At 40.5% G+C, this 14,706-nt stretch overlaps 1 protein-coding gene across 14 annotated transcripts in view; it reads left to right on the top strand.

The window, feature by feature from the left end:
* Positions 1 to 14,706, top strand: part of PDE8B (phosphodiesterase 8B) — a 371,501-nt gene that overhangs the window by 263,540 nt on the left and 93,255 nt on the right. For all 14 annotated transcript variants that reach the window (XM_074384536.1, XM_074384534.1, XM_074384551.1 and 11 more), the window contains 4 exons: positions 2,882 to 3,072; positions 6,338 to 6,397; positions 8,700 to 8,757; positions 14,044 to 14,132. In XM_074384536.1, the coding sequence (XP_074240637.1) occupies positions 2,882 to 3,072; positions 6,338 to 6,397; positions 8,700 to 8,757; positions 14,044 to 14,132 (398 nt within the window). The remainder of the gene's footprint in view (positions 1 to 2,881; positions 3,073 to 6,337; positions 6,398 to 8,699; positions 8,758 to 14,043; positions 14,133 to 14,706) is intronic.

Raw genomic sequence — 14,706 nt, 5'->3', positions numbered from 1 at the left:
CTGCAGTGAACTTGACCTCCTTGCACCCTCCCTTCAGTCACCCAGGGTCTCCTGCAGTCCTTAGAACACACCAGGGGCTTATACAACTTTGCCTGGAATGCATTTCCTTTCAACACAAACTGGGCTTGCTTTTCTCTTCCCGTCAGGCATTTGCTCACACGTCATCTTAGCAAAACCTACTTCCTTCTGCTGCCAGCACCCACTCCTGACCCCCTCTGCTGGGTTTCACATAGCACCTGTCATTTATTACCATTCTGTTTAATGTATTTACTTAATATCTATTTATTGTTTGTGCCTCTACCACTACAATGCAAAGTGTCTTTATTTCGTTCATCAGCATACCCTAAGAGGTCAAAAGCAGTGTTTCTGAAAATTAGTGATAGCTCTTGTAATGCCCAGCAAGATCATTGTTATATTCTTTTACTGTATTAGTCAAAGATTGAGGCATAATGGTGTCAAGGAAATATAAGTTGTTGAGATTCTTGTTTAGAAATCCATACTTCAGCCAGGCAGGTGAGAGACAAGAAGTTTTTCACCTTTGTTGACTTCTAGATTTGGCATATTGAATTTCTCGTGTTAATACCACAGCTACACCAAGTAAAAGGCGATTGACTTTTTGCACCAACCAGTCTACCTGATTTTTCTCATTCAGGCTCCCTTATTAACAGTTTGGTTTGAAGGCGTTCTTTTCATTATCAAAATCCACAAGGTTGTGTCTTTCATGTTTCTTGGGAGACTCACCTCCCATTTCTTCCTGGAAGAAACTCTGTGGCTGGAAATGTTAGAAGCTTCCTGGGCTGAAGAGGGACAGACCCTAGCCAGCCCAGGGTGCTCCTAACAAATGGCTCATATAGTATATCCAGATATTTATTGATATCATGGAATTATTGGGGAGGTTTAGGTATGAAATTGTATTGTGGTTTTGTTCTTCTTAAAAAAATCTTTATCTTTCACAGATGCATATGAATGAGATAAAATAGCTGGATTTGCCACAACCTATTATAAGAGTTAGGAAAACAGGTAGGAATAGAGATGAACCCACATTGGCTAGGAGTGGGTTATTGCTGAAGCCAGGTGAGAAGTACATGAGTTTCATTGCATTATTGTTTCTACTTTTCTATATACGTCCAATTTTCAATTAAAAAAGTATTTTTCTAATGTAATAGTACTGATTAGACAATCTGGCTTGTTTCTGATTTTAAATGAAACACCTTTGGCATTTCACTGTGACGAATATGTTGACTATTGACTCAAAAGCTCTTCGTACTGAGAAACTACCCTCCTATTTCTAATTTTTTAAACCAGATGTGGGTGCAGAAGAATTTTGAATGCCTTACCAATATCTTGAAATTATTGTAGGTTTTTCTTATTAGATCTGTTGCTGGAAGGTGGTCTTACATCTTATTCATAGTGAAGCCCTCTTGCATTACTCAGAAGATCCCACAAGTAGTTATTTTTTCACTTCTCAAATATTTGCTGAATGGCTAAGAAGTGCCAGCCTGGTGCTGGCCATCAGGGGTACAGCAGGGAACAAGCCAGGCCGAGTCCTACTCTCCTGAAGCTTCCTTCTCTAGTGAGGGAGATGGACATGAAATACATAAATGAGCTCAGGTGGTGGTAGGGCGGTCTGTGTCTTTCTGGCTGGCAGAGAATCTGTGTTCCTGGTCCCAGGGGAGGGATGATGAGGGGAAACTGTGTAAAGCATTGCTGCCTTCTTTCCTATGGGCAGAATGGCTTCTCAATGAGGCTAATCATCCATAGAGGGACATTTCCCTCAACTTAGCTCCATCAGCTTTACATTTAGTAATCATTCTTTCCAGATTCTGGCAAAGACTGGATGTTAGCATTCATTTTTGCGGTTGAGTTCCCCTGCTTCCTTACGTCTACAGGTATGTTAGTGCTAAGTTCAAAGAGGTGGCCTCCAGGGACTTAAAGGCAAATACCACTTGCAACTGGAATCAAATATATGTATTATAAATGTAAACCATAATCTTAAGCTTTGGTAACTATCTCATTAATAATTTTACTTCTTATTTAAAAACAAAGCTAATTAGGAAATTAGAAATACTTGTAACTGGAGTGAGTAACAATCACCACCAGAGTGAATGGGCACCTTCTTTATGCTCATTCAGTTTTGAGAACTAACATGTGGCACTGTTCTTTCACTCTTACAGCCAAGAAACTATAGGCCAGCGTCCCCAAACTGCGGCCCCCTGAGGCCATTTATCCGGTCCCCCCGCCGCACTTCTGGAAGGGGCACCTCTTTCATTGGTGGTCAGTGAGAGAAACACAGTATGTGGCAGCCCTCCAACGGTCTGAGGGACAGTGAACTGGTCCCCTGTGTAAAAAGTCTGGGGACGCCTGCTATAGGCCAAAGAGGTGAAATACCTTGTTCAAAGACCACTGTAACCAGCTGGAGGAGCTGGGATTTGAACCCAGGTAGCTTCCCTCCAGAGGCCCCGTTTCTAACCAGTGTACCATAGACCTGGTCTTTTGGTTGTTTTGGGGGGGATTACTTTTGGTTTTGTTTTAGACAGGGTCTCATTCTGTTGCCCAGGCTGGAGTGCCGTGGTATGATCATGGTTCACTGCAGCCTCGACCTCTCACACTCAAGATATCTTTTCATCTTAGCCTCCTGAGTAGTGGGGACCACAGGTGTGTGGCACTGTGCCCGGCTAATATTTTATTAATTTTTATAGAGGCAGGGTTTTGCTGTGTTGCCCAGACTGGTCTCAAACACCTGGGCTTAAGTAGTCCATTGCCTCAGCCTCCTAAAGTGCTGCAATTACAGGCATGAGCCACTGCGCCTGGCCTATAGGCTTGTTTTTAATAGTCTATGGATGATCATTTATTTCAAGATGCTCTTTTTGTTGTGTTTCAGGTTTTGCTGATCTTTGCAAAGGAAGATAGTCAGAGTGATGGCTTCTGGTGGGCCTGTGACAGAGCTGGTTATAGATGCAATATTGCTCGGACTCCAGAGTCAGCCCTTGAATGCTTTCTTGATAAGCATCATGAAATTATTGTAATTGATCATAGACAAACTCAGAACTTCGATGCAGAAGCGGTGTGCAGGTACCTTCTCTAATTTAATAGCCTTGGTAAATGTTCACTTAACAGTTTAAAATGAATTTCATTTATAGATATCTTTAGTTTATTTCGAATATTTCTAAAACATGTGTTGATGTTTTTAAGCAGTGTATACAAATATCTATGGTGAAAGCTATAGCTCCTTTCTGTAGATTTCTCTCTCCTTTTCTGCTTTTCCACATTTGAGTTGCACTAAATTTAGAGGTGTGAGCTGGGCTCCCCTGATAACTTCAGGGTATTCCCCCCACCCTGTATATTGCTCATAAAAAACATTAAAATTCACACAGTTCTCATTACACAGATTAGGTTTGGATTTAAACCAGCTATTTTAATCTTCATTATTCTGTCCCAAAATGAACATCGGAAATGTGTGAAATATAAATTTTTTCATGCCTGACACAGATGGGTAGATCCCACAGGAGGCTTCCCAGTCATGGAGTGAAGGCAGCCACTTTGCAGCAACAGAAGATCTTCCAGGGATCCCAACCCCCTGCTTGTTTATAGAAATGCTTGCACTCTGGGGAGGAAACACAGGCCTGTTCATAAATAAATGCTTGGTTATAAGAGTTTGCTCTGGATGAACTGATTGATTTAGCAAAAGTGGAATGCTTTGAAGCTAGATGGAAGAGGTCACTAATTAAATGCTAGACCAAGATAGAGTCCAATTGCATGGGGAGCTGGAATTTTCTTGAATGTTAGTAAGTGAATTAAAAGGTGGGAAAATGGCCTTTTAGAACTTTGGTACCCTGACAAGAAATTAGCGGATTAAGAGAAGTTTCTTAACACAGGCATCACCTGGCTATTTTTTGGATGATTTTCAGTTTCCCAAAGAAGAATTTTTCTTAAGCAACTGTTTTAGATATGTTTTAATGGCTTCACATAATCTCATCTTTCTGCATAAAAATTTTTCTATTTAATAGTATATAAAAATATACATATAGTAGATCATAAAATATCTGGATGCTATTTCTAGTATTAGGAAATATTTTTGAAGATTTTATGGTAGAATTCGGTCTTGTATAACTATGGATTTCTGATTTTTGTTGGCCTCCTCTTACTTTACTTACGCAGTTTTATAGTAGAAATATGGTTTTTTGTTCATACATAGTATGACTTAAGACAAACTTTACTTATTAAAAAAAACAATCAACAGGAAGAAATATTTTAATTCAGGCAAAGGCCCAGGTTAGCAGATAAGCTTTACATCTTTCTTTGAATATAAAGAAATAGAGTTTTGTTTCCTCTCAAATAGGCTTCTGTCCTAGCTGCACAGAAAACCAATAGAGGATCTATGTGGTTTAGAACTTACGTGTGCATATCTGGCAGTGTATTTCCTGATCACTATTAGTCACATTGAGGATGGCCAGATACCAAATGCTTGACTCCCAGCATACATTCCCTAAGAAGACAGGTGGGTGACACGCTCCTGGCAGATGTGCATTCTTTGCTGTCATCTGTGACACTAGATCCCTTCCTCTTGAGCCAGGATGGGACCTTCACCTAACATTCATCCTTGTGCCTCAGCCCCACCTTCCCCTTAGTCCTCTCATCCAGGACGAGGCCTAGATCTCTCTTACCACACCAGTTCCTTTGGAGGGACCAGAGAAAAGAGGCAAGCAGCAGGAAGCAACCCAAAAGATGGAAGCCAGTCCCAAGAGAAACCAAGAGAGTGTGTGCTCCAGCCCAGTTATGCTTGTTACATGTTTTAGCCTCTTGCCTAAAACCCACACCTTAGGATGTAGCCCAGCAGTGTGCCCATGACGCCTACTGAGCTGGGAAAGACGGAATGAGATGAGACATACTTAGCGTTTCCCTAGAGATCAGAACATGCCTCAGAAACACTGTGTGTTTTTTCATTAGGTGCTAACTGGTATTTCCACTGAGTATCCATCCAGCAGGCTCCTGAGTATAAATAAGTGTAGCTTCATGTTAGCAGGACCTGCCTTGTGGGGTGGCTGAGTGGGAAGTAGCCTGTGCCGGCACTGGAGGGACATTGACTTATGCCTTCTGCCTCATTGGGAGTTAACAGCATTCTCTCCAAAGGATCTCTTTCAAATACCGTTTATCCACCAGGGGAAACGTCACTTCCAGGGAATATTGCAGCCAGTCGTTTTCTGGAGCCTTCCTCCTACATAGTGTGAGGGCTCAAAGAATAGAATATGGAGAAGGTACATTTTTTGAGAAAGATCAGAAAATGTTGCAGTTGAAGAGGATGAAGCAATATGAGCCAGCTGTCCCTGGGAGGTGGGGGGGTGGTAGTTCAAACACATTAGAGAGGAGCAGAAATGCCCATAGCCAGAGAGAAAAACAAATGTATGTTGCTTCACAAATTACTCAGGAGTAATTCTGTTCTTGGGGATGATGGTTCCCTTCCAAGGTATCTCAAAATAAGCAGAGGCCAGACCAAGAGAATAGGTCGAAGCAAGCATGCTGATTCACACCAAGATTCAAGGGTGGGGGCCTTTATTAAGAGTTTTTCCAATTTACAACCCCCTGGCCAGAATAGTGCAGAATCTGAACTGCAGCATGGCACAGCTAAGAAGATTCATGGACCTCAAAATTCTATATCCTGATTATTTTGGTCTTGTTTAATTCCTAGGAATAAACTAACTATATCCAGGTAATCCTACTACAGCAAACATCATACAGTGACAGGTACTACATTGCAACATTTCTCAGCCTCATGACAAAGTTATTTAAAAGTATTTAAGCACAAGCTATAGGAGGACTGAAAAACTGAACTGACTCTTTGTACCATCTTTAATTGGCTTTAACCGGCATTTGTACCTCCAGCTGCCAGCAAGTGCTTTAATTTTTATCACAAGGTCAACTTTCTGAACTGTCTGCTATTTTAAAAGAAAGAAGATCAAACCCAATTAGCTCCCCCAGGTACATACTGATAAGAAGAGGATTGTAGGATTGCCAATTTGTTTTTATTTTGCAGAGTGGAATTTCAATTTTTAAAAAAATGGAATTTAAGTGGAATTTGCCAATTTTTTAAGTGGAAAATTGGCAGATCTGATCTATTGGATACTTGCCTGGGAGTTAAAAGAAAAAAATTTTTTAATGAAATGAAGAGATTGTCCTAATCCACAAGGGCATCTGTCTTTGTTGTCTTCTGTGTGTTTTGGGACCTTTCCTTTAGGGAAAGACTTGATGTTTTTTCACTTTCAATGTGAAGAAGGTCCACATTCATTTAATGTAACAAAGCCCAGATCACTTTGTTTGACTTGGAACCTTCTCATTGCAGGTCGATCCGGGCCACAAATCCCTCCGAGCACACGGTGATCCTCGCAGTGGTTTCACGAGTGTAAGTGCACCTCCCATCCCCAGCTGGAAGGAGTGCTGTCCATTCTGAAATATTTGTCAGATGTAATCTGGTCTTTGAGCTATCTAAGTGATGGGTGCATCTTCTGTCCTGGAACACCAGTTTTAGATCTTGATCTTGCTTTGGGGGTTTTGTTTGTTTCACAAGTTCCTGGAAATATTTAGGTTTTTCTCTGCATCTTATGTAATTGCCATTAGCACATAGTCATACACCTCAGGGAAGAAGTTTACTCGTTATATGCCAGAAATGAATGGAAAATTTAAGGAGGAGGCGGTTTGGAGAAAACATTGTTCCAGTTTATCTTTTTTTCTTTGAAGAAAAGTGATAGGGATATGCTTGTTTTCATTTAAGAAGAAACACATTTTTTTTTTCCATGTTCAAGCATGAGAACAAAGGGGCATTAAATCCACAAGACAAGGGTTGTGAAGTTGATGTTGGGACCGTTATGCAGCTAGAGGCAGGACAGTGGTGTTTATACCAGTGCTGGAAGGCAAAGAAAAGGGATTGCACTGTAGGTACAGTGAAACTGTAGAATGAGAGGATGCTCTTCCGGGTTTATCATCTGAAATGGCTAGTGCTTAAAATAGCCAACAGAAAGAAAATTGTCTGTACAAGCTACAGTGCTGGGAATCTTGGCAGGTAACAAAAGTTGTTGTAGTCATTCAGTGGCTATATTTAGCTTCAGAGAGAATACGACCTTAATTAGGGCCTAGGACCTGTTGGACTTGGCCTTATTATGGCATTTGGCACAAATTCTGCTACAAAGGCCAGGAAAGTCTGGCCCAGGGGACTTGAAATGCTTCATTCCAAAACCATGTGGATACAGCAAGAAATCATGCCTTCAAAGTCTTGCCCTTGCTAAAGACTCCTACTTACCTGCTACTCCTTGAGTGTTTTCCTAGGAGCTGTGTCTTCTTATTTTGTTTGATACCCATCACGGGATGTGGTCCAGAGAAAGTAAAGACATTTTCCCCACAGGTTCATTATACCTCTCCATTCTGGTGGAAGATAAGATTCCCCAGGGAAAGAATGAGGGGAACCAAGACATAAGATCAGCATCTTTCAACCTTCCTTTTTATATTTATCTTCTGGACACTCTGGGCTCCAAATAAGGTCATAGAGTCTTGGACATCAATACCAGAAATGTTGAAGGTCACAAAGCATTTTTCCCAAGCCTGGCTTATTACACGGGTCTAAGAACAAAACACTCTTGTTTTTCCAACTCATATGGCAAATATGTTTGCTAGTCCTTGACAAATAATGGTTGACTATGGCTTATTTGTTATGATTGTCACTGATTTTTTCTGGTTTTATTATAAAATATTTCATATAGAGAGAGTAGTAACAAAATGAATGCTTGTGTCTGTGTCACCAGCTTAGGAAATAAAACGTGATTAATACTCTTGAACCCTTTTTGTGGCCTTGCTGATTTAACAGTCAGAGAAGGTAGAACTTGGAGTTCCTGAAGAAAAAGAGAGTGGGTAGGATAGCTTTTCCCTTAGGGCAGGAATCAGCTATGGGTAATACCACAAGTCAGCACTGGGACTTCCGCTCCTATTTTCTATCTGCATTTCCACCCAATCCCTTTTATTCCATTTTTCTTCCCTGATTTTTATGGTATGTCCCCATGTTACTTGCTGGCTGTCTCAGGACACTGTTTCTCTCATGGTGATAGAGAGCCCGGTGATGGCATGTTTTCATGACAAGCCAACTTACACAAACTGAAGACCCGAGACTCAGCAGTAGGCTCACTATGGCAAACCCTCTTGTGAACTAGGTGGCAATTATCCATTTTTATTTTCTCCCTTTCCCTTCTAACTATATGTTCCTGCTGATATTTCTCTCCCATTTGGCTTGGGGTCCTGCAGCCTGGAGTGCTGGTTGTCTTCCTCACATTGAGAGTTGGACCCAGCTCAGTTTTGGTATGGGAGGCATGCTTCCAGATGGTTTGGGGACAGTGGTCTCAGCATGAACAGTGCACCTAACATGTGCCTTTATGGGACTGCTCCCAGACATGTGGCTCAGCTGAGTTGGAAAGGGCCACTCATGTGTACCGAAGGCGATACCTCCAGTTACACTGCTGGAGTTTTCTCTACTGTTCTTATTCTTTTGATAGATGTGGGGTCTGTGTCCTTGAAGGCAGGTGTGCCCGTGGGCACGTGCTTGTCAGGAAGCCACTCTTGGAGCTAATGCTGTGTGGCCTCATTGCTTTCTCTCCCGTGTTTCAGTGTGAGGAACCCTGGTTTATATCTGCTGAGTGACCACATTTTCTGCTTTGCTGCAGATTGGATGACCATGAAGAGGCCTCAGTCCTTCCTCTTCTCCACGCAGGATTCAACAGGGTATGTACAAGATGTCCAGCATCTCTCTCAGGTGCGGGCACCTTAACCCCGACTCTCTCATAACAGGAAACTAAAGCTGCCATGGAGAACTGTTAAGGGAATTAAGTCCCAGGACTGTTGGGGAAAGGAAGAAACTGTGTTCTCATGGGAGAGTAACAAGCAACTGCCAGTCGGCCTCTTTGCCTTTGGTGCTCTCTAGGTTGTCTCCATAAATCTTAGCAACAGATATGCAGTGACATAAAAACACAGCTTATTATATCAGATAAAAATTCTGTCATCCTAAAGTAATCTTACTTAAATCAGTACAGTCAATGAGTTTCAATGCGTGTGTGATTATATATAGATAAGTCCACCAAATTGGCACCCAAGCCTCTGTTCATCAGGGCTGGCCAGAGCTTATATGCTAGGGACGGACTCATGATGACTATAGCACCCTGTGAACTCCCTGTTTAAACCATTAACATCAGCAAAGAAAAATTCTTTGAGTGACAAACTACATGAATAACACTGATATTCAACTTGAAGATTAAGAATTACTCCAAGGAAACTCATTAACAAACGAAATAACTAAGCTTACCCACTATCTCAAGGTAAAAATTAGACTGGAGGCAAGGCTGTGTGCATGAAAATGGAAAGGAGACTAATAGGATAGAGGACCATGGTTTACTTATACAGCTTTTGCTGTAACTGATTACTAAACTTGAGTTTAGTAATCTAAACTCAAGTAATCCAATGACCTCCTGGCATAAACTGTAATCATCAAGAATAGCACTGATATTCAACTTGAAGATTAAGATTGGTTACTCCAAAGAGACTTACCAACAAACTAACTAGGCATACCCAGCGTCTCAAGATCTTTTGATAAGAGTAATCTGAATTCCAAATAGGTGAAGTGATGTATTCCTTTAAAAAATAGGGTACTGTCTATGCCTTGTGAATTATGAAAATCCTCTTTGTGCTTTAAATAATGGTGCTCTGCTACTCCAGGCTTTAAATATATATATATATATATATATATATATATATATATATATATATATATATATATTCCTCTTAGTTGTAGCCCACAGAGAAGCAAAAACTACCTTTGTGATGCAGTTGTTTTGTGCTTTGGTGTATGCTTCGGTGTGGAAGTAGCAGTGCTATAGAACAGATTCAAGGTAGTCTAGTGGCTCACGATGTGTGATGGAAATGAATGTTTCCAGCTTGCAATATTTTTCACACTCCTAACACTTTTCCCTCTTGTCTGTTGTCTCTTTTTGCAAGGGTTGGCATTTGGTTCTGAAAGCTATTCTTGTGTGCTGTATCTTAATGAGAATGCATGAGACAATGCTTCTGAGTTTTGGAATGAAGAGTTGCAAAAGAAAAATCAGCAAAGAAGCCATGTGGTTGAGACAGATTTTCTTTACTCACTCATTTTTCTAAGAAAAAGCTCTAAAATTATTCACAGTCTTCACGGAACTTCCGCGTAATATTGACCGCCCGACTCTACCCCACTCCCATGTTGTCCTTTTCAAGTTTGAGTTGGGATCTCATGGAGTGTAAGGACATAGATTTTCTTCATTACCTGGGGGGTGACTGGAGAATAGCAATGACATGCTGTGGGCTTCTTTGATTAGGACCCATGTACGTGCTGTTGAGTATCCTTTTGGAATTCTACCATTCGTTCAGTGACCCTGCCTCAAATTGGTTTAGAATTGCTGCCATTCGAAGTGATAGTATCTTGTCTGGAAGGCTGAGATTGCACATATCCTCACAGTTAGGAGAAACGACTGGCACTGTTTGGGTGTAAATGCTATTGAGAAAATTTAACCGAAGTTCCATTGTTTTCTTTTTACACATTTTATAACCTGTCCATGGTGCTCTGGAAGGCTTCATTTCCCTCTATCCAGACATAGACAAGACTGTGTTTTGCAGTCTGCCACAGTGAATAACCCTTGAACATGAACAGCATGAACAGAGTAGCTGTCAGGGACCACCTGGTGTTCTTCAGTGCTGTCTCTGATAGAGGCCATTTGCCGGTTAGGTCAGGGTGCCCCCAGTAGCTTGGGCTCATTCCAGGAGAAGCACGCTGCACCTACAACAGCTCTCTTGGCGTTTCTGTGGCACACCGTCAGCTGAGACTGATCTTCAGGTGGTGGTTCTCCTTTTTTAGGCAAAATCCTGTCTTTCACAACTCTCTACCCAAGCACCTTTTCAAATATCCCAGTTATCTTTCCTTCTGTGAGGCTGTTTTCCATCTCTGAGCTGTTATGATTGTATTGAATCATCTGCTAAGACTCACCCCTGTGTTGCTAGCTAATTGGCTGGTGCTTCAGTCTGCGGTCCCTGAGTGGGGATCTAGGAACACATTGTGCTATCACATATCCCACAGCAACTCCCCTGGAAGGCACTGGAGCTGTATATAAGCAGCCGACTGTATGGATGCTTTTAGAAACCAGCTTCTTAGCAAAGGACAGTTGCAACTGTTCTTATATCAGCTTTATGTGCCTCTTTTTCTATTTGCAACAATATTTGTTCAAGTTCACAAGTGTTTATGGAATTCTGCCTCTGTGCAATGTGCCAGGCATGCTGGGGGCATGACTGTAGGACACAGTTCTCCACGGAGAGGCCTCCTGTGGAGTAGGAAGTGGGGAGCTATGATTTATTCTCAGGCCCAGTTCCCAGTGATTTACTTAATCCTCCTCTACAGATGAGGGATTTGATATTTTCTCCATTTTTGCAGAGGAGGAAGCAGGCTCAAAACAACTAAACTTGCCAGAGCTCACACTCATGACAAAGTCCAGAAGCAAATGCATGTTGTTTAACTCCAATCTCTGTATTGAGTCCACTAAAGTTAGATTTCCCAGGCTAGTGTTCCACAAAACACTAGTGTACCGAAAGCTATTAATAGGTGGTCCATGTAAAAAAGCTTCTATGGTCAAATAAGTTTGAGGAATCAGTGAAAACTCAGTTCTCCCTCCTCTTTCACCTGAGAATCCACAGAGCACTTTTGCAACATAGCACATTGGCATTTTAAATGGTCTGAGGAGTCCTGTAGTAAAGAAACCTGCTAAGTTTGTTTATCGCAACATTTTTTCCCCTTTTTTTTGCACAAAATAATTCATGTTTATTATAGAAAATACAGAAAAGCTAAAAATTAAAATTATTCATCATGCCACTGGCCTTTCAGATTTATTTCTAGGCAGAAATAGAAATGACTGTGTATTGTTTGCAGAACAGTGTCATGATATACATACATCTCTTTCAATGTTATCCCAACATTTTCAAAACGTGTTTATCATGGTTTTTTTCAGGTTTTTACAACATATCAGCTAACAACCCTCAGAGTTCTGTGATAGGCTGATAAATAGCTTTTATCCAACTCAAAGCTCAAATGGAGTCTAACCATGTTTAACCTTGCTCTGTAAATCCAAGAGAAAGTATTTCCCTGCTGCTTGTGTTTATGGCTTCCTCTCTTTCCTTAGCCCTTCCCAGCTTCCACATGGAATAGTGGGGACCAGAGGCCCAGGGAAAGCCAGGCAGAAGCCAACCACTCCAGATATGGGGAGCCATCCACTCCAGTGTGTATGTGTGGGGGGTGTGTGTGTGTGAAAGAACGAGAGAGAGAGAGAGAGAGAGAGAGAGAGAGAGAGAGAGAGAGAGAGAGAGAGAAAGAATGGAGTGAGGAGAGGGATTGATTTTTTCCTCTGGCCAACTTGGGTGAAAGAATTCTAAGAAATACATCTTTTAGCAGGACCCAGTATTCTCCTCCTCCACCTATATAGCTACCTGAGAAGCAAAAGAATGTGATTTGGAATACTTTAGAATTCTGCTTATCTTTCTACTTAATAGTTTGCCAGCCACATGTTTAGAAAGGTTTGCATGATGATTTTTAAAAAATCAGTTAAAATGCAAAACATTTCCCCTTGCCTAAGTAGAATTGTCCTGAAATCTGTTCTTTTACTATTTTTTTACCTGCTTTTCATTTCTAATTTTGTTATTTCTCATTAATTATTGACATGATCATGCCAGAGGCCTGCTCTACTTCCTATATACCCAACATTGAATCATGTAGCATATATAAGAAATATAAACCAAATTACTTAGGGATTAAGTGAAAAAGGGGCTACTCTTCTTTAAATGCTGGACTTGAGCAGCTCATGCCTAGCATAGATGAGTGCTTCTTGGGTCTTTGATGAATGACAGTGTGTGCTACATTTTCTTCTGCATTATTATTTGCTTATCTATTCATTCACTAAGTTTATATAGAAATACATGAAAGTCTTTTTCATTCAAGATGAAACTAAAATTAGCCATTTTAAAGTGAAAAACTCGGTGGCATTTAGTACATTCACAGTGTACAACCACCACTTCTGTCTAGTTAGAGTGAGACCCTGTTGCAAAATAAACAAACAAAAACCATTTTCATCATCCCCAAATGGAAACTCTGTTCCCATTAAGCAGTCACTCCTAGTCCTCCTCTCCTCCACCCTGGCAACCAGCAATCTGCATTCTGGCTCAATCAATTGGCCTATTCTAGATATTTTATAACCATGGAATCATACAATATGTGAATTTTTCTGTCTGGATTCTTTCACTTAATACTTTTTTGAGGTTCATACATGTTGTAGCATGTATCAGTATTTTCCTATTTTATGGTCAAGTAATAATCCATTGTATGTATACACCACAATTTGTTTATCTGTTCAAAAGTTGATGGACATTTAGGCTGTTTCTGCCTTTTGGCTATGGTGAATGATGTTGCTATGAACGTGCACATACAAGTATTCGTTGAGTACTTGCTTTCTGCTCTTTGGAGTATCTACCTAGGAGTGGAATTGCTGGATCATATGGGATTTCTATGTTTAACTTTTCCTCTGCATTAGGCACTCAGAAAATTGTGAAGAAAGTAAAGAGTAGGCTGTCCCTTCTAAAGAGATCATTGATAATATGGTACACAATGAACATGCTGCGTGTTGGGTTTTAGATGATTTTATTAGTGCAATATGAAGCAAAATGTTGCAGTAATTAACATGGCTAGGCAGGCATTCCATGCCCTGGAGTGTTCATAATGTAGTTTATTCTACCTTTGTTATGAAGGAAGTGAAGTGTACAGTATTACTCGCTCTGTCGTTTCTCATACGTTTAAACAAGCACTTTGAACACCTTGACAACGGTTTCATCTCATCTTACCTGCTAATTGTCTTATAACGGAGTTACCTGGGAGTAGGAACAACTGTTAAGTTTTTCCATTCTAAGAAGTAACTATATATGTCTTACGTATTATCTTTGCTTTCTTTTCAGAGATTTATGGAGAATAGCAGCATAATTGCTTGTTATAATGAACTGATTCAAATAGAACATGGTGAAGTTCGCTCCCAGTTCAAATTAAGGTATGTAGCAAAATGAGACAATAACATGAAGTTAACAAATCTTTACAAAATCTTATCTGTCAACAAGCTGATACCCACGGATTCATAGCTGAATACCAGGGATTTTGAAGCTTTTAAACAGGCAATGAATGGCAGCTGGCCAATAGCAGTGTCTAAGCCAAGAGGCCCCTAATATAAAGAAATAAATTGGAAGCATTTCTTCTTTGACAGTATTTTCCACTATTTACAGAATTTAAAAATTGTAACCTAGGAAAATGTTAAATTTTTGCACAATTAGATAGAGATTAAGAATAGCCTTTGAGGATTATTTTCTACTTCCTACTTTCAATATTTATAAATTTTTACTTGTATTGTTGTGCATAGGGGCAAACTAATGGCGATATTTATCATGCTAACCATAATGATTGCTAAGTAACCACAACAGCGATTTCATTAAGTCTGTTTATGGCCTCAATATGCATGAAGCAGCTTTAAGAAACCAGTTTTAAGTCTCTTTACAAGCATGTTGTGTTTTAAGAGCAGGCTTGTCACTGGTGCTCAATTCCAGGGATGAGATTCTCTGGGTGTCTGGCTG

This window comes from Saimiri boliviensis, chromosome 1 (genome assembly GCF_048565385.1).
Source record: "Saimiri boliviensis isolate mSaiBol1 chromosome 1, mSaiBol1.pri, whole genome shotgun sequence".
NCBI lineage: Eukaryota > Metazoa > Chordata > Mammalia > Primates > Cebidae > Saimiri > Saimiri boliviensis.
Note: the sequence above shows the minus strand (reverse complement) of the source record. Positions and strands in the feature narration are given on the sequence as shown.